Consider the following 20,609-nt stretch of genomic DNA (forward strand, 5'->3'; position numbering starts at 1 on the left):
TGGCCTTGGGGATCAGGAAGTAGCGGGAATAAAACCCCTTGCCTTTCTCGTTCTCCGGCACCGCCTCTATAGCTCCTTTGCCGAGGAGCGTCTGCACCTCCTGCCGAAGGAATTGCTCGTGAGAGGGGTCCCTGAAGAGGGACGAGGAAGGGGGGCGGGGAGGAGGAAATGAAACAAACTGCAGGCGGTATCCCGACTGCACCGTGCGTAAGACCCAGCGGTCTGATGTTATTAGGGACCACGCTGGGAGGAAAAACGAAAGGCGGTTGGAAAACGGGGGGGAAGGATCCATTGGGGAAACTGTTACTGCGCCCTCGGGCGCACCTTCAAAATGAAGGCTTAGGTCCAGGCGGGGGCTTAGAGGAGCCTTGGTTCTGCCCCCCTTGGTTCCCCGAGTGCCTGCGCCTTCCGTTCCTGCCGCGGCGCCTGTTAAGGTCCTGCCGCTGGCGGAACTGGGAATACGGCCTGCGCTGTTGTTGTTGTTGCTGCGGCCGGAAGGGTCTGCGTTGCGTCACTGGTGTGTGCATCCCGAGTGACCGCATGATAACTCGGTTGTCTTTCAGACTCTTGAGTCTGGGGTCTGTCTTGTCCGAGAATAAGCCTTGGCCTTCGAAAGGAAGGTCCTGTATAGTGTGCTGGAGCTCCGGTGGAAGGCCAGAAACCTGCAGCCAGGAGAGGCGACGCATTGTTACCCCCGACGCGAGGGTACGGGCAGCCGAGTCCGCAGCGTCCAAAGAGGCTTGCAAGGACGTGCGTGCGACCTTCTTGCCTTCCTCCAAGATGGCCGTAAACTCTTGGCGAGCATCTTGTGGCAGCAGCTCCTTGAATTTATCTGCTGCCACCCAGGAGTTGAAGGCGTATCTGCTCAGCAGGGCCTGCTGGTTGGAGACCCTGAGCTGCAGCGCCCCAGCCGAGTACACCTTACGGCCGAGGAGGTCCATCCGCCTGGCCTCCCTGGATTTGGGGGCTGGAGCCTCCTGGCCGTGACGCTCTTTATCGTTTACCGATTGGACCACCAGGGAACACGGAGTCGGGTGCACGTGGAGGTACTCGTAGCCCTTAGAAGGAGCCATGTACTTCCTCTCGACGCCCTTCGCAGTGGGAGGAATGGAGGCCGGAGACTGCCAGATGGTGTTGGCGTTGGCCTGGATGGTTCGTACGAACGGCAGGGCGACTCTGGTGGGAGCGTCTGCCGAGAGGATGGTCACAATTGGATCCTCTATCTCCGAGACCTCCTCGGCTTGCAGACTCAGATTTTGAGCTACTCGCCTGAGGAGGTCCTGGTGCGCCCTGAGGTCCAGCGGGGGGGGCTGTTGGAGGAGGTCCCAGCCACCGCTTCATCCGGGGAGGAGGATGAGGAGACCCCCGGCAAGAGAGTGTCTAACGGCGGGTCTCCTTCGGCCCTCGCCTCTACCTCAGGAGCCAAAGCGGAGTCTTGATGCTTGGACCCTTCCTCCCCATCCGGGGAGGGAGGGGGGCGAGACAACGAGGCTTCAGGTGCCCTGCGCTCCGCAGTCGCCGGCCTAGCAGGGAGCTGTTGGGGGCCCTGGGCCTGATGATATGCCCAGGGTGTCCAGAATCCCCATTGTTGCGGGCCTTGGTCCTGCTGTGGCGGATCGCTGAACAGCGCCGCCTGCCGGTCGGTGCCCAGCGCATACCCACTGTCCGTTAGCGAAGATACGGACGGCTGTCTAGAGGGCCATGGCGGGGCGGACCCTGGATGGTAAGGGTCTGCGCGGGCCGGCACGGACGATCTTCTAGGTGCCGGGGACCGGTGCCGGGAGTCATATCGGTGCCGGGACCGGGACCGGGTTCTGTCACGGTGCCGGGATCTGGACCGGTACCGGGCGCCGCTTCGGTGCCGGGATCGGGACCTGCCACCAGCTCGGTGCCGGGAGGTCGACCGGGACCGGGACCTGCCACCAGCTCGGTGCCGGGAGGTCGACCGGTGCGGCGAATGATGTCTGGATCGGCTCCTGGAATCGCGGTGCCGGTATCGGCGGCTGGAGACCGACCGCGATCGTCTTGATGTCGACCGGCGCCGCGAGTGCGACCGGTACCGCTGAGGGGAGCGGTGCCGGGACTGCGAGCGGCGGCGGGATCTGGAGTGACCGTGGCGTCGGGACCTGGATCGAGAACGTGAGTCCCGAGACGGTGCCGACATCATAGGCTTGCCTCTGGACACGACCCGCACCGGAGGTACCGGGGGTGGCAGCTGAGTGGGCTCAGTCATGGCTATGAGGTCCCGTGCCGAGGCGAAGGTCTCTGGTGTGGATGGCACCACTATCTCAACCCCAGATGTCATGGGGGAGCTTGGCGGCACCGGACTCGACGGACCCGCCGGGCCCGGCGGCGCCGCGGCCGATGTTGTGGCCGGGCGCTCCAGTCGGGTCTGCCTGGCCGGAGTAATAGACTTCGACGGCCTAGGCTCTGTCCCCGGTGCCGGAGAAGGTCGGTGCCGGGGAGTCTTCTCGGTGCCGGTGCGATCCGGTGCCGGCGCCGAGATCACGGCCTGCGAAGCCGCCGGGTCAAGTGCCGCCTCCATAAGGAGAGTCCGGAGCCTTTGATCCCTCTCCTTCTTTGTCCTTGGCTTAAAAGCCTTGCAGATGCGGCACTTGTCGGATCTGTGCGATTCCCCCAGGCACTTCAGGCACGCGTCGTGGGGATCGCTGGTAGGCATGGGCTTCTTGCAGGCCGCACACTGCTTGAAGCCCGGCGAACCAGGCATGAGCCCGGTGCCGGGAAGGGCTAAGCCCCCGGCGAAGAACTATTTACAAACTACTTAACTACTACTATCTACACTTAACAATCTAATTAACAACTACAATAGTGCTAGAGATAACGATAGAGAACAAGGAGAGCTAGGGACGTGGAGGACAGCTATGCCGCGCTCCACAGTTCCAACGACCGACACGGCGGTAAGAAGGAACTGAGGAGCGGGTGGGCCGGCAGGGATATATATTGGGCGCCATGGCGGCGCCACTCCAGGGGGTGACCTGCCGGCCCACTGGAGTTGCTAGGGTAAAAAGTTTCCGACGAACGTGCACGCGCGGCGCGCACACCTAACTGGAATGGATGTGAGCAATCACTCGAAGAAGAAGGAAAGCTAAGATTATAGGGATTGTCCATTTGTAAAAAAGAGCTTGCTGTTACTTGTCATCTTTGGAAAATATCCAAGTCTTCCATGGATATTACTTTGTAGACTGACAAGTTAACACAGAAACATTACAAGAAGCATATGATAGATTATTATGACAATTAGCAGCTGGAATAAAGTGTCTATTTAGAAAGCATGTGGTGTGCATAACTAACTCTGAAATACTGGGTTTTCTTCTCAGTTTCAGGACAAATATTCAGAACAACAGGTAGGTGTGTGTGTGTGTATATATATATATACACACACACACACACACACACACACACACACACACACACACATTTTTTGAGGCATGCATATAATGGAAGTAACAAGTGGTAGAAAGCTACATGACCTCATTTTCATACAAATGTATACAAAAAAACTGCACTAGCTTCCACCAGTGAAGATGACATCCACTATAATTTTGGAGTTTTTCAAAACACAATCTGATTAAGTAAAAATGTAATTTTATTGCTAAAAAAGGCTCCCTTAACCTGAAAACCAGCTGACAACTTGCTCATTGTTGCCTATTAGTATGTCAAAACAAAAAAAAGATAAAAACCAAAGGCCAGCAAAATATTCAAGTTGCAATTTAATGTTTTGTTACTATTGCTGCATCTATTTATATTTTAACTGAATTTTAAATGTGACAGTGTAATTTCACTGTACATTATTCTGATAATTCTTTAAATATCGCTCCTAAAATATTTGTCTAATATTTCTCTGTTCTGATCCTTTTATAAAATAGTCTTGTTTCCCAACCACTTTCAACTGGTATAAATGATTAAACAAAGGGCAAGGCAGTGGAAAATCAGGTTTAAAAAAAAAGTTCATATTTACTTATTTTGCATACATTTTCCACTGTTCATGAAATCATACCTCCCATATGCGGGGAACAGGAACCAGGAAGAGCTATAAGTCTGACTCATCAGATACAGAGGTGAGGTAATGATGCTTTGGGAGACCATATCAAATATGTTAATATTTTCTAGGTCTATACTTATTAATTATTATTATTATTATTATTATTAAACATAAAAAGAGGGCTGGTGGAATGCTGAGGAACCCAAAACTTTGCTGCTCAACTTTAAAGCTAACAGCAGTTTGTACCACTGCATCTCATGATTGTCAGGTCTCAAGTCAGCTCATCATAAATTGCTACATATAGGCATAATACAAAACTATGATCATCTGCTTTGTTTTACACTATTTAAATATAGTAGTGTGAACATTAGCAATACTAAGTGTGCTCCATGTCATTAAGCTATTCAACATAATATTTAGCATTAATCTTTTCAACTACTAGCATAAGTTTATTTCAGTTACTATAGCTACTAATTTGCAATGCAGGTTTCAAAGTTTAAAGCATCTTTCAATTACACTTTCCATATTCACTGTATTGATAAATCTTGAAATAACAACATATAAAATAGAGTAGCATTTTTAAAAAGGCTGTCAAATCCTCTAATCCTAAATAAATGAAAATCCTTGCCTTGATAGGAAAGTATTCAGAAAGAGGCTTGTCAAAGCCACCTGGCACACTGCAGTATTCTGTGGGGTAGATAAGTGTAGTAGAACGAAGAAGATGGTGCAGTAGGTTACAAGACAGAATGTAACCCTGCTTACAGGTTAAATGTAGGGTTCGCTGCAGAATCTTCACAAGCTGCTCCCTGTATGGCAGCAACTTCTTTCCATCCACTCGAGTGATCTAATAAAAAGGTAGAAACATTCAGAAGTAAACATAACCAATAAAGTTCAAGAGCTGTAGCACAGGATAATCAAGCTAAACACAAGTCCACAGTACCTGGTATAAAACTCTCTCAAAGTAGTGAGCCATTAAACTTGTATAGAAACATCCACTTCTGCTGCTACATGAAACAATATCAACTTGACTACTGCAACAGCAACTCCTGACTCTATGGCCTCCCCAAGTCCCAGTGCTGTCCAACCTCCATCATGTGCAAGATTTCTGCCTTCACCAGTGGATCTTTTCAAGTTTTATTTTAAAATATATATCTTCTCATGCAGAGTTTCATCCCCTGTCCATTACTGATACTAGAACCAAAAAGACTTAAATCTATTTCCCATATAATTAAGACATTCATTTTCTGTACTGTATATCATCTATTACCCACTCTTACTTAATTCTGCAGTCTTTAGGAAAAAAGACTATATGAAATCTTACATGAAACTTTAAGTATAACAGTGCAACAGCAAAAATTAACTGCTTTTTTTCCCCCCAAGGGCACTAAAGTTGAACCAATGATGGAACAGACATGCAAAGAGACAACCAGAATTTAAATTATAACATTCTTTGCAATACCTCTGACAAAAGCTGAAGGTTCCAGAGTAGCTCCTTATCTAGCTCTTCATCATGCAAGACATCATCATCTAAAGAGCAAAAGTGTTAAGCGCTACTGTTTCTATATGGAAGTTAAATGTTCATATCTGAAGGTTTGCCAATTTCAAAAGTTAAACCCACTTGAGTATTACAAATCAGCTCAGCCATTCACACCCAGAGTTCTACATTTATGAATGTTTAACCACCTCCAACCTTCAAATTCATACGTAATTCCCACCCACCAGATGCCAATGCAGTCAGTGTGATCGTCAAGAAGTAAATGCATTTCTTATAAGTACTTTTATTAAACATAGCAGGCAAAAAGTTCGATAATATTTCTCTTGAAATGACTTTTGGAAACCATGTTTCTTTAGAATTTGTTTACAAACAGAATCTTTCTACACATATCCTAATAAAAGCACTCTCTTCCCACTTATTCTTTCCGTGTCAGATGACTTTAATTTATAAAAGAAAACAGAATATTCTCCAAAGAATAGATGCTGGTTTTAAAATTCCTGATCTAAAACTTAGAATTGAAATACTCCATCCTGTATGAGGCTAGTGGAACACAATTTGAAATCTTCTGAACTTACTGATGGTAAGATGAGTTATAACACTGCAGCAATGGGGCACAAAGAGCTTCAGAGATTCCTCAGGGCAGCACTGAAAACATTGTCACAAATAATCAATTTAAACAAGGAGATCTTATGGTGATAAACATGAAGCATAATTGGCATCATCTCACAACATTATTTACAACAGAAAAGTAACGAAATAAAAACAGGACCTTACTCAGCTCCAGCTATTATTGAACCTAAAATTTTTCGATGGTTGGAGTTTGATTCCACACTTTAAATTCTCAGCAAGCACAATGTTATATTTAAAGTGTAATACAATCTGCATCTCAAACTTGCAGTCCTATGGATTTTAAATTATACTCACATACTATTTAACCTGTTACATTTTCATCCCATTACAACTATCAGATTTTAAGCAGGATAATTACAGATAGATTGTAAGAAAAACCTAAATTTCCAATGACATCTAAAGTTTTCCACAAAAGTAATGCAGGTTCAATAAGTAGTAATAGTCTTGTATGTAAATTAAGCTCCCAATGAAATAAAAGTGCTCTCTTTCTCACTTTTACTGCAGCCCGGCACATGTCAGCAACCATCCGACCAGCAACTCTTGTCTCAAATATATTTGAAACAGCAAAGTTAAAAACTTTTTCCAAGGCAACCTAAGTGGAATACAGAAGAGGAAAATAATTTCTCTCATCCACCATCTTTTGAACAGAGCAATGCATTGCAGTACTGCACATATGAATAGAGTTGATGCATGTGTGCAGCAAATCACGTCCTCATCGTTATTCTGTAAAATGTTACTGTCAAAAGTACATGTTAAATAAACATGGACCTGGAAAGTCAGAAATAGATATTCTGCAGAATCATTTTAAATACTCATAATGCTTGAAAGTGTACTATGGAGAGGTCACCCATTCAATTCACTTTAGTTATAGATGTTGTGTAGTGGGGGAGGGGGCAGGGAGGCGTTACGTGTTTTTTTTTTTGTTTGTTTCTTTTATTGAGAGAGAAAATCCTGTATGGTTCCTTGCTTGTATGGCATAGCTGTCTTGATACAGGAAGCTTCTGCAGCCTACGTGAAGTTCAGTGCGTTGGAAGATAAGGATGCTACAATATGGCAATATGTTTGGGGCAAAGAGCTTCACAGTCTGAGAACATTTTCCCACAAGTAACTTTTTACTTTGTTACAACATGAGAAGAAAAAAAAAGCTCATGGCAAAGAAATTTTGCTGCAACAGCTACAACTTTAAAGATAAAGGGTGGGCATCACCACTGAAAATGCTCCAAATACAGGAAGCTCTTATATTAAGCACGGCAATATTTTTAAGCATTTTGATTTTTTGTAAGGTTGTATTTTCTCATTAATAAAGTTAGGGGTCTGATGACACTGGGAGTAGGAAAAAAAAAAAAACACCACCACACATAAATAGTGCCCTAGATGATGCCATATTGGGATACTGCCCTCAATATGGGCAAATATACTCCTTGGGGGGTCCCCCATGGGAATGAAGGCAGCTAGAGGAAATCAAAGACTTATTGCTGGTTAGCAGAGGAAGTCAATATCCAGTTCAGCTTTAGGATGCTTCCGAAAAGACACAGCGAGGACAAAAAGAAAAGCCTTTCATCAAGTAAGCCATAGAACTATTCAGAGAAGTTTCTCACTTCCTGGTAGGCTCTCACCTACCTCCCTCTCCCTCTTCACAACTGAGTGGCCAAAAACACACATTTTCCTGCCACCATATTGGGAGAAAGGAGCCAGTTCCTAGCAATGGTGCTGGGCCAATTCTGGAGCAGCTGCTTTCCCTAACTCCACTTTGGCTTTTCAGAAGGTTTCCAAACTGGAGGTTCAGTTCCCACCCCCATATACAAGCTTCTTTACTTTTCCTCACATCCGATAAGCTGGACCCATAGAAGGAGAAGAGCCTCAAACATTTTGTTAAGTGATATTTAAAAGAAGAGAGCTCAATTCTGTCACCCATCTGCAGGACAAGTTAGATAAAATGCAGTGCAGCTTGCGGGTGACTAGTCACTATCCAAATAATGAAACAATTAACCCATTCAATGGAAGATATATAGATTAATACTTTATAACAGAAGCAACACTTAGAAGGTTCATATTAAATCAAAAGAAGCCATACATACTACTATATTTCATGAATGGTTGATGAAGCAGCTTAATTTTTGTATGTCAAATGTCCAAACACATGAACTGTAATTTAAATATCACAAAGCCAGAGTTTTTACTATAAGATTCAGGGAAGGATTTGCTTATAACACTCGTGGGCAGAGAAGCCACAGTAATAGCAATTTCAAACCTCTGGGGAGAGAAGGTGGTATCTGGGACTTCAGTAGTCACCACTAGCAGATGAAGGGGGAACCTTGTTAAATCAAATTGACTCTACTATTGTTTTTTATCTGTTAGTAAGGGTATTAAGTGTAGAGCATACAGTTTAGAGTAAGTTTTAGCGAAGAGTTTTGTACTGAGCACATCACTGTAGTATCTGACAAAGCAGACATGAAGCATTTAGCTATTCTTCTCCAGGTTTTCATCAGAAGTCTAAATGTGCGGTCATTATCAAGAGAGGAAGACTCATCAAATGTACAAGCACTTTGCTATCATAGACAGAACAAAACCCTCCTTGTACAAAACTGAAAACATGTTCTTTTTTCAGTACAAAAGTTCCACATACCTTAAATATCTCTTTTGAACACTGAGTGAGGATTGTACTGAACGTGGAAGAGAGACCTAATTCCACTAAACTCTCTAGATGAGTCATCTTCTCAGTTTCAGTCTCTTCTCTAGTTTGTTCTAGTGTGCTGCTTTCTATGAGTCCAAAACATCTACACAATTGGAACAAATCAATATTTAGTAAATGAATAAAAAAGAATCTTACTTTAACTTCAGCATGAAAATCTTAAGTCTATACAGTTACCTGTCCATAAACTGCAGAACAAAATCTTCAAATTCAGCAGTAGCAGAGCACAATTCTCTCTCCACCTACAGTTTTCCAATGTAAATAAGAAAGACTATGAACATTTAACTATCCTAATTAAATATATATTTATATTCCACAAATTAATACCTTTTAAAAATAGTTTCTAAGTAAGGTTAGCACGTGGATCGACAGACTGAAGAACTTAGCATTGCAGTCCGTTTTATCTACCGTCCAAGTAGGGAGCCACAGTTCAATCTTCTTTATTCTGTCCTACCAGCATCCCTGGCCCTGCAGTCTGGTGGTTTAACCTCTGAGGATGGAATTAGTTCATTCTCCGTGGCCATTAAATCCTTGGCCCTTCTGCTATCTCCAACAAGGATGTCAATTAGTGCTAATTGTGATGGTAGATTTTCATGTTATCTGTCCACTAGGAACTCTGGGTGCAAACTCTTGCTATATTTTCGTGAGTGCTGTAATTTTGTAGTATTAAAATTCATCTCTGAATGAGAAGTCTCTGGCAGCTGAGAATTTCTGCCTGAGCTGTAACTGATGGTACAGTTCTGAACACAGCCATCAAGGGCCACTGCTCAGGTACTAAACTGCAAGTATTGGACTTCAGCTGCCACCAATAGAGGCCGGTGCTACATTTGTAGAATCCATCTGCACCCCAGCTTATACTGTTTGTGTCAAGTATGGGAACAGCAGACTGTGCGGCAAGCAAAGAAGCGGCGGGAGGAGGAGGGAACAGAGGATGATACGGGGCAAAGAGATGACTCAGAGGGCAGCTCCTACCCAATCCTCTCCTCTATTCAACACTAAGTGGGGAGAGGAGGTGACACAGAATCAAAAGTGAGTGGGAAGTAGGGGAGCACAGCAGAGAACTGTTTCCAGGCATGGGTGCTGGATGGCAGCAGTGTTTAGGGGATGCAGATGGAGCAAGAAGGATAGTGCCCAAATGGAGGGAGGGGGTAGCAGAGGACAGAGCAAAGAGTTGAGACCAATGCCTGGGGATGGGATGGTTTTGGATAAGGGCCCCACCTACCCAATAGAAGTGAATGGGAAGAGGTCCCTCAGTTAATGTGGTATATTTCAGGATGACCACTGAAATGATCACACACAAAAAGGGTGAGTTCACAACTGACAAAAAAAACAAAAACAAAAAAAGAGCACAGTGAGGCACTTGCTGGCCTTGATTTTCTTAAAAAAAAGAAAAAAAAAGTTTCCATTTTTGGATTTGTGAAGGTGGCAATAGTGGGAACTCAATGTTCAAACTCCTTTCCAAGAGGCTACCAAACAGCCAAATTATTCATTTTAGTCAATACCAAGTTGGGCCAGATTTGGACTAAAAATGAGAGGTGGTATATTTCATTAACAAGTCTTCAGTCATCTACAAGCTTTGTTGGATTTATTGTAAACACATTAAAGGGGGACTACCTGTGGTTTTATAAAACCTAATACTAACAGAAGGCTATGATTTTTAATTTATTTATTTATTTTGAGCATCAAATACAGTTTGGATTTAAAATATCTCCAAACACTGCAATATTGTACTAATGTATAACAACTGAAAAGTCAAAAGGGATCAATTTTCATTGCTCAGTTCAGTAAACCTAAACATTGAAATGATTTAAGATTCTGAAAATTATTTCTCTTATATTAAGCTATTACTAATAGGAAGTATGTTGTTTTTAACTATACAGGGCAACGTTCTCAGGATGCTCCTCCAAGACTCTCGGTAACACTTTTACTAGAAGGCTGTTAAATTGTATTCTTGTAGCGAGATCGCTATTGTGGTGTGAGAGTAAGCAGTGCTTTGTAGCTTATATTTTATGTCTAGGAAGCATTCTTACCTCTGTGAGATCATCTCTCTCTTGCAGCACAGATGAACAATCTACTAAAGGCACCAGAGTAGAAAACGTTGCAATAAACTGGAATGTGATCTGTTGGGAGTTGAAAATACATCTCAATGCATATTATCACATTATATATATTAAAAGCTGATGAGACTTGAAACAATCTATGGGATTTAAAGCTTGAGGCATTAATTATTACAGGAAACCTTTACAAACTTTTCGTAAAAAAATGACAAATTGTTTTTGAAAAGTTTATTAATATCTTTAATTCAAAGCAGAAAACTTCTGTACTGGTTATTACCAAAATCAAGTACAGAAAATAATTCCATTTTCAGTAAGATTGTCTTATTTTGTATAATTCAATTATGGAATTTTAAGGAAGAGAGATTTCCATCCTAAAATGTAAAATATGCATAATGTGATAAAGCTCTGTCCATGTCTCCGTGGGTCCATTTCCTGGCAGATTTCGCTAGCCTAAGAGGCTGACTGTGACCCTCCATGTAGCCCTTCTCTTTCTAGAGGCAAGGGACACAGCCTACTGAGCCATTTTCAATATATGTCAGCAAGGGAGGTGAGGAGAAGCTATCCTTGCTTGCACAGTTTCTGTTGTCTCCCAGTCTCAGTGATTAATCAGGGGTGAAGAGGAAGGGAGCCCAGACCCATCCTCTACTCCAGGCTCCAGCCCAGGGACCCTAATAGTATCAGCTATAGCAGCTGACTTTTGAGAAACAGGACGCGTACAATTCCCTGAGCCACTTCCCCTCAGCAGCCCCCAATTCCTCAATATCCACTTCACCCTTACCTCAGGGCCTCCTTCCTTGTGCCTGATATTGTTTGTATTGCTCAGTCTCTCCAACAGCAAGGCTTCCTCCTACAGCTCCTGACACATGCGCTCACCTAACTGGGAGGCTTTTAACTAGTTTCAGCCAGCCCCTGATTGGCTTCAGGTGTCCCAATAAACCTAGCTGTCCTCCCTGCCTTCTGGAAGGATCTCAATTGTCCCCAGGTGTCTTAATTGACCTGGAGCAGCTGCCCTTTGCTTATCCTGGTAACAGGGATTTGTTTAGCCTGTGCCTAATAGATCTGTCTCCCACTACTTTACTATAGCCATCTGGCCTTGCCCAGTCACAATGGGTATGCTATATTGAAAGATGCACCAAATGTGAAAGTGACATCATTAGGTGTCAAGTATACATTATTTAAATACTTGATCAGCATGAGTCCCTAAGATATGTGCATTTAAGACCTGCCCCAATGCCCACTGAAGTCAGTGAGAACCTTTCCATTTACTTCAATGAAATTTAGATCATACCCTTAGGATATGTCCACACTGCAAATTAAGATGCAACTGTAATGCAGGTAGGGGCACTTGTGCCAGCTTTAATCTAGTTAGTGTAGGTGATCATAGTAATGAAGATATGACAGTATAGGCTTCAGCGTAAGCTAGCCAACCCATTGCAAGCTGCTCCAGCAGCAGCTGGTATGGCTGTCCCAATTGCCAGCTACTTGGGCAGGACTGGGGTCAGGCACCTGCAGAAATCACGGAGGTAACGGAAAATCACAGAATCCATGACTTCCATGACAGACACGGAGCCCTAATTATGACTGATTTTATAAATCAACTGTTATATTTTTATGGAGGTCAATAAATTGCTTATAATCTGTACATTTTACTGATGGTTATCTATGTACACACACTATTCATATCTGTAATATGTTTATAACATCTATTAATCATTTATTAATCTTTTATAAATGGAACCTTAATATGAAGAGTGACCTAAAAATCCTTTGGAAACAAACTCCATTTACTTGGAGATGAAAATTAAAGAGCCTTTGACGTAATCTTAAATAGGCAGACTGTATTTTATACTTTAGGAAAATCTGAGATTTATATACTTACCATGCATTTACTAAAGTCATTTGGATCCACACCAGGCAATGCTCTCATCAACAGAGGTAGCATGTGTGTTGGACCTTCAGGAAACCACTTGCCTCCAGACACCAGGCTACGAGCTACTCCAATTACGCAGCTTAAAGTAGCTGTGAGCTGATGAGGTTCTGTCAATGTCTCTAGTGCAGGGTATGTTCTACACATATTGAAGAAAAAGCCAGATTAAAAACAGCTAAAAATTTTTAACTTCTAAAAGAAAAACCATATCTGATGAAATTAGATAAACAATACTATGTCAGTTTAAAGTGTTTCTTTTAGAAATTATCCAATAGTCCAAACCTTTTGTTGTATTTCACTGTACAGTCAAATTTAATAACTCCTTTCTTTTAAAACATGCTCCTCATCTGAACAGAAATGTTCACCACCAGGGTCCCACGGAATTATTGTTGGATAAATTATGGGTGATTCCAGTACATTTTCTGGACTACATCCAGGGCTATAAAATTTAAAACAAAAACTAAAGACTGACCATTACAGGTGCTATGGGTAAGTCAAAAAGGCCCATATTTTTAAAATACTATCTAGATAAATGATTCAGGTATATTTAAAATATGAGAGCCTTATGGATTTTAAAAATTATATGTAGGACAAAAGCTTGGTCTTTATTGACTCTAAATAAAGATGTTAAATTTAATAGTTTTATATTAACCCATTAACTGAAGAAAGCCCTGTATTTGAAGACATCTTGCTAAAAATTAAAGCTCACATTTATTACACAATAAAATATTGGAGTTGAATTTTACCTGTCCTGTGCCGGTTTATAATCGGGCATGTTTTTAGCACCCCATATAGTGAGAATTGTGAAATAATTCCTATTATTGTCAGGACAGTTCAAGTACATACTGACTCACCGTGTTATATCTGCACTACTTCATTTAAAACACACTAAATTACAAGTCTCAGATGTGCCTACACAGAACAGAGCATTGCATTAAGTGTATTGAGACAATAGTATTTAGCAATAAGCCTTATTATGCTCCACCACTCAATTCTGCAGTCATCCCTAACACAGAATAAATATATTACCACTGTTGCCTTACTTAGAAGAGCATTTATGTTACTTTTATATATTTAACAAATGTAGCAAATAAATAAGTCTATATGTACACGACTCATTGTAAGATATGGAATGTGGGAGGTTAATTTTTCAGACACTGCAAAGTTCAATTATTTTCTCAGGAAGGGGATAGTGCAATGCCTTTACAATTTTGATCATTTGGAGAGAAATGTTAAGAACAGTAAAGGGGATTATGTTGTTGCCAGTTCATTTGATGTTTACAGTGAATTTCAATTATAGTTGGGGGCCCAAAAAATTCCAGGTGAGTGCTATTTTTGCAGTTTACTTGTAAAATCAAAGGCAACATCAAAGCAAATTTTTTACTTACCTGTAACAATACAATCTATCATTTGTCAAAGAAAACTGAAAAATCAATATATGTATGTAATATATGACACCCTTCTTGCTACTCAAATAATATTAAATATACTTATTTAAACTTTGGACCAGATTTTGAGCTGTGACAAGGAGCTCAGCAAAGCTCAGGAGTGAGGGGTAAAAAAAATGGCTCACAGTTGATCCTGAAACTGTCTGTTGACAGTCTCCATCATAAATTAGAGCAGCCTGAACGCAAAAACTAAAAAGAACTTCCTCCTTCACTTGGCAACTCCCCAACTAACCTAGTTGCAGGGATGGGTGTGGTATGCCGTCTAATTCAGTAGCTCCTCTAGTCCAAGTACTCCCTTTCATCAAGGAAATACTTCTGTGGTTCACTATGGCTGCAAGGGGGGCAAGCTCTGAACTTCTATTTGGAGTAATGTTTCTTCATTGTTTCATTATAACTTACTTTTCAAGTACAGGTGGAATTACTAACTCAGGACGCATTAGTGCAAGATTTTGTAAGGCTTGAGCAGCCTCTAGGCTTCCAGTTTTACTAAACATAGCCAAAAGGACAGGTTGAATAATGCATTCTACAAAGTCTGTAACATCTTGATCAGTAAGTTTATGGCTATCAGGCACAGGAGTTAGCCAAGTATTCTTCTTGTAACGCTCACGATGCAGTCTTCTAACAACACTACTTGGTAACCTTTGAAGCAGTTTCATCAGCTTGTTCTGTTGGATATATAACCAGAGGAAACAATCAATAAATTTCAAGAAATAAGCAGCAAGAATGGACCGTGGCAAAAACCTGATATATTCTTCCTACACCAGGAACTCAAAAATAAGCTATGTTAACTTCAAGACAGCTGCTCAAAATGGATAAGAGCCACAGGAATGTCGTAAATCTAAATGTTCAGAATTCACAATGAGAATCCAGTTCCCAGAACTTTACAAGCTCCACTGTATTTGTCATTCCTAATAATTTCTATAAACATTTTAAACTCATGCTTACATACTTTCTACAATGACTAAATCAGCTCTACAAAAAAGCTCAGATAAATGAAGATTACTTACCAGCAATGGAGATCTTCAAGCACATCCTCTGCACATTCACATTTATGAGAATATTCTGGAATATGTAAGCCACCCTTGTGATCTTGGAGCTGCTCAGGAATGAGGCAGGCACCTAGCATGAGTTAGTGCAGCCTTCCCACTAACTTGTGCCAGCTACCGGGGAGATGCCCTGCACTGCCTGGTAGAGCACTCACTACAATACCTCTAAGCCATCCAAGGATCCTCTGGGGGGTCAAGACACCCAGCTTTAAGGTTCTTATGGGATCTATCCCACTTCATGGACTGTATCTGCAGAGCAGGTTGGGAAAGGCACCTGCCCTTGTGTCCACTATTCACATGTGTCAAGAAATATCTATTCCCAGTGACAAAGAGTTAATGTAAAACACACCTAGAAAGACTGACTAAGTTAACCTGGTCTGTGAACCAAACCTAATTTATGACAATACTGCTGGAATTCGGTGCAGTGAATTTTTCATTAGTGATATCTGCACCAGAAATATCTGCATCAGTGATATCTGCAATAGTAAATTGCCTTTCAGTAAACTCCTTCCTGCTCTAACTTACACACAAGCAACTCCCATTCATGAAAGTTGTCTGAAGTGAGAATTTGACCCAATAATTTTTCATGTGTTTTTCTAGGATACTTCTAATTAAAAATAATTGTTGTAGATTAAAAAATACTCATTTTATTTCCCAACAGTATTGTGCAGTGAGAGATATAGAAAAATCCGGTTCTGTTGAGAACTGTAACATCAACTTTAACAGTGAAAACTGTTGAAATTTAATACTAAATATTAGAACAAAAACAGCATAAAATGTTAAATAGTGGATTTTCAGCTGTGCTTTTAAAAAAAGCTCAGTTCATGTTAATTAATCAAAGTTAGATTCCACTATACTTACAAAATGTAGGACAACAGTGTATCATATTCCGTTAACTAAGAAAGTGTGCTTCAGACACTAGAATCATACTATCAGTTATTCCAAAATCAGGTTTTACTAGGTGCTTGAAAAACTGACAGACACAATACAGACTAGCAGCAAGTTTAATTTGACAAGTTCATTTTCACATCTTGTACTGTAGACTGTTAAAAAATAATCCATGTTTTCTTAACATATAGTGGTGTTTTTCTGGTTCCTTTTCAGTTTAATTTCACACATCACACTAGTGTTTTCTTGGAAGTTTATTTTCTAAGGATACATACATAGTCCATAGTAATCTATTATGGGATTAAATTGTTTGCATAAAGCAGTATATACTCTTTTATTAAAAGTGAAGAGCACAGTAGAGAAAAATTCATGATAAAATTATAATCCCACTCCAAATTTAAAATCTTTAGTCTTAAAATAAAAGCGTAACGAACTCACCAGCCAGCGACCATTATTTGAAGGATGGTAAAAAGATGCAATGCTGTTGAATAATCCAGACAAGTGCTTCTGTACTAGTTTGCTTGGTCCACCCTGTCCAAAACCAAATACATATATATTCAATCTACTTAACAGGAAGAACACAAAAAAGGACACTGTCGAAGTCAGGAAACAAGTTTAAATCTACTCAAAATAGATTATTCAGTATCATGAGACAAGTTAAAGATCAATATAATATCCTTCCATAACAAAGACAACATGGTTTAACAAACAAACAATTAACTCAAGTCATTGGGCTTGTTTTTGGTCACAGAAAAAGACAGTTACTCACCTTTGTAACTGTTGTTCTTCGAGATGTGTTGCTCATATCCATTCCAGTTAGGTGTGCGCGTGCCGCGTGCACGTTTGTCGGAGATTTTTACCCTAGCAACACTCGGTGGGCCAGCAGGGCGCCCCCTGGAGTGGCGCCGCTATGGCGCCTGATATATACCCCTGCCGGCCCATCCGCTCCTCAGTTCCTTCTTGTCGGCTACTCTGACAGTGGAGAAGGAGGGCGGGTGTGGAATGGATATGAGCAACACATCTCGAAGAACAACAGTTAGAAAGGTGAGTAACCATCTTTTCTTCTTCGAGTGCTTGCTCATATCCATTCCAGTTAGGTGATTCCCAAGCCTTACCTAGGTGGTGGGGTTGGAGCGAGACGTTGCAGAATGTAAGACCGCTGAGCCGAAGGCAGCATCGTCTCCGGACTGTTGGACCAATGCATATTGCTATGCAAAGGTGTGGATGGAAGACCAGGTGGCCGCGCGGCAGATTTCCTGTATGGGAACATGGGCCAAGAACACGGCCGATGAGGCTTGAGCCCGAGTACAGTGCGCGGTGAGATGGCCAGTCGGAGCGTGAGCCAAGTCATAGCATGCCCGAATACAGGATGTCACCCAAGGTGCAATCCATTGGGAAGAGATTGCCATGCCCTTCATACGTTCTGCTACCACTACAAATAGCTGAGGTGAATGCCGAAAGGGTTTGGTCCTCTCGATGTAAAAGGTGAGAGCCCTGCGGACATCTAGAGTATGCAGCTGCTGTTCCCATCGCGATGAGTGTGGTTTTGGAAAAAAGACTGGCAGGAACATGTCCTGATTAACGTGAAAGGCAGAGACGACCTTAGGGAGGAACGCCGGGTGTGGTCGCAGCTGTACTTTGTCCTTATGGAATACCGTATACGGGGGATCCACAGTCAAAGCTCGAAGTTCTGAGACTCGTCTAGCCGAGGTGACAGCGACTAGGAATGCTGTCTTCCAGGACAGGTACAGCAGCGAGCATGTGGCTAAAGGCTCAAAGGGGGGCCCCCATGAGCCTAGTTAAGACGAGGTTTAGGTCCCAGGTAGGGGTTGGGAGTTTAACCTGGGGATAGAGTCGCTCCAAGCCCTTGAGGAATCTGGAAACTATAGGATGGGAAAAAACGGAACTGCCAGCCTCCCCAGGATGGAAGGTGGAAATAGCTGCAAGGTGCACTCTTACAAAAGAGATCGCTAGACCTTGCTCTTTGAGAGACCATAAATAGTCCAAGATGGTGGGGACTAATACAGACTGTGGAGAAAGGTCCTGCTGAGCACACGAGTGACAGAAGCGCTTCCATTTAGCGAGGTATGTTGATCGCGTGGAGGGCTTTCTGCTTCCCAGCAGCACCTGTTGCACTGCAGCGGAACAACACAACTCCGATTGGCTCAACCAGCCAGCAGCCATGCAGTCAGATGAAGGGACTGCAGGTCCGGGTGGTGCAGCCTGCCGAAGTCCTGTGTGATCAGGTCCGGGCACAGTGACAGGGGAATCGGGTCTGACAGAGACAGGTCGAGCAGCATGGTGTACCAATGCTGCCGCGGCGAAGCCGGAGCGATCAAGATAAGGCGAGCTTTGTCCCTGCGGATCTTGAGCAGAACTCGATGGACGAGAGGAAACGGTAGGAAGGCATAACAGAGGTGGCCCGTCCACGGAATGAGAAACGCGTCCGACAGGGAGCCCAGGAGCGACCTTGTAGGGAGCAGAACACCTGGCATTTCCTATTCTCCCGGGAGGCAAAGAGGTCTATGTGGGGAAAGCCCCACCTCCGGAAAACTGAATGGAGAATGTCCGGATGGATGGACCACTTGTGCACCAGGAAGGACCTGCTCAGATGATCTGCGAGCGTGTTCCGGACTCCTGGGAGGAAGGAGGCTACTAGGTCTATGGAGAGGGCTATGCAGAAGTCCCACAGTTGGATCGTTTCCTGACACAGGGGGGAGGACCGTGTCCCTCCCTGTTTGTTTCTATAGTACATGGCCGTTGTGTTGTCCGTGAATACTGCAACACAGCGGCCCTGCAGATGGCGCTGGAACGTTTGGCACTCCAGCCAGACCACTCTCAGCTCCCGGACATTGATGTGTAGAGTCAACTCCTGGGATGACCAAAGGCCTTGGGCACGCAGGTGCCCTAGGTGAGCACCCAAGCCCAGGGAGAACGCATCTGTTGTCAGGGACATGGAGGGCTGAGGAGGATGGAACAGCCGACCTGCACACACCCGGGAGGACGTTCGCCACCAGCCGAGGGAGCCGGCGGAACTGTCAGAATGATGTCTATGGTGTCTGCCCAGCTGATAGACGGAGGCGAGCCAGATTTGGAGAGGACGCATTCGCAGCCTGGAGTGCTTTGTGACGAATATGCATGCAGCCATGTGTCCGAGGAGATCAAGGCAAGTGCGGGCAGAGGTTGTTGGAAACCTCTGAAGACTCTGGACAATGGAGATTATGGCCTGAAACCAGTGGGGGTATAAACTGGCCATTGCAAGGCTGGAGTCCAGCATCGCCCCGATAAACTCTATCCTCTGCGTAGGCACCAGAGTGGAGTTGTCTAAATTGATGATCAGGCCTAGACGCATAAAGAGGTCCTTGATAATGGTCACATGGCTGATGACTTGTGCCTCGGAGGCCCCTCGGATAAGCCAGTCGTCAAGGTAAGGGAAGATGTGTATCCGATGACGGCGTAGGGAAGCAGCGATGACCGCCATACACTTCGTGAAGACACGACAGGCCGAGGAGAGGCCAAAGGAGAGGACAGTAAACTGGTAGTGTCGATAATTTACCACAAAGTGAAGATAACTCCTGTGCGGGGGATAAATTGCAATGTGGAAATATGCATCCTGCATGTCAAGAGCGGAGTACCAATCTCCGGGATCCAGGGAAGGAATGATGGTTCCCAGGGATACCATATGGAACTTGAACATTTTGATGAATTTGTTCAGTCCTCGCAGGTCTAGGATAGGGCGGAGGCCCCCTTTCACCTTGGGAATTAGGAAGTATTGGGAATAAAATCCCTTGCCCCTTAACTCCTCCGGTACCTCCTCTATAGCTCCGATTGAGAGGAGCCAGAAGACCTCCTGGATGAGGAGTTGCTCATGAGAGGGGTCCCTGAAGAGGGACGAGGAGGGGGGGTGAAAGGGAGGGGGTGAAACAAACTGAAGATGGTATCCAAGCTCCACCGTACATAGGACCCAACGATCTGACGACAACTGGGACCACGCAGGAAGGAACGGGGAAAGGCTGTTGTAGAACTGAAAGGGATCCGAGGAGGCAACTGGTACACTGCTCTCGGGCGCACTCTCAAAAGTTTGATTTGGGTCCCAGTGTTGGTTTGGTGGGACCGGAATTGTTACCCCCTTGAGGTCCAGACTGACGTCTGCGATTAATACGACCTCGTCTTCTGGCAAAGTCTTGCCTTGGCCGAGGCAGGGGGTAAGGGCACTGAGGTTGGGAGTGGAAGGACCGTCTCTGAGTCTGAGGCGTATGCATTCCCAACGAAAAGACGGTTACTCACCGTTGTAACTGTTGTTCTTCGAGATGTGTTGCTCATATCCATTCCAGGTAAGTGTACGCGCAGCGCGTGCACGTTTGCCGGAAACTTCTCACCCTAGCAACTCCAGTGGGCCAGCAGGTCGCCCCCTAGAGTGGCG

At 43.9% G+C, this 20,609-nt stretch overlaps 1 protein-coding gene across 3 annotated transcripts in view; it reads right to left on the reverse strand.

Annotated features, from left to right (window-relative positions):
• PSME4 (proteasome activator subunit 4) overlaps positions 1-20,609 on the reverse strand; it is a 241,970-nt gene that overhangs the window by 135,441 nt on the left and 85,920 nt on the right. For all 3 annotated transcript variants that reach the window (XM_050951719.1, XM_050951720.1, XM_050951721.1), the window contains 10 exons: positions 16,625-16,717; positions 14,652-14,917; positions 12,757-12,943; positions 10,851-10,940; positions 8,998-9,062; positions 8,755-8,905; positions 6,622-6,720; positions 6,074-6,143; positions 5,463-5,530; positions 4,632-4,847 (listed from right to left, as the gene is read on the reverse strand). In XM_050951719.1, coding sequence (XP_050807676.1) covers positions 4,632-4,847; positions 5,463-5,530; positions 6,074-6,143; positions 6,622-6,720; positions 8,755-8,905; positions 8,998-9,062; positions 10,851-10,940; positions 12,757-12,943; positions 14,652-14,917; positions 16,625-16,717 — 1,305 coding nt within the window. The remainder of the gene's footprint in view (positions 1-4,631; positions 4,848-5,462; positions 5,531-6,073; positions 6,144-6,621; positions 6,721-8,754; positions 8,906-8,997; positions 9,063-10,850; positions 10,941-12,756; positions 12,944-14,651; positions 14,918-16,624; positions 16,718-20,609) is intronic.

The sequence above is a fragment of the Gopherus flavomarginatus genome, chromosome 4 (assembly GCF_025201925.1).
Source record: "Gopherus flavomarginatus isolate rGopFla2 chromosome 4, rGopFla2.mat.asm, whole genome shotgun sequence".
In the NCBI taxonomy this organism is placed as follows: domain Eukaryota; kingdom Metazoa; phylum Chordata; order Testudines; family Testudinidae; genus Gopherus; species Gopherus flavomarginatus.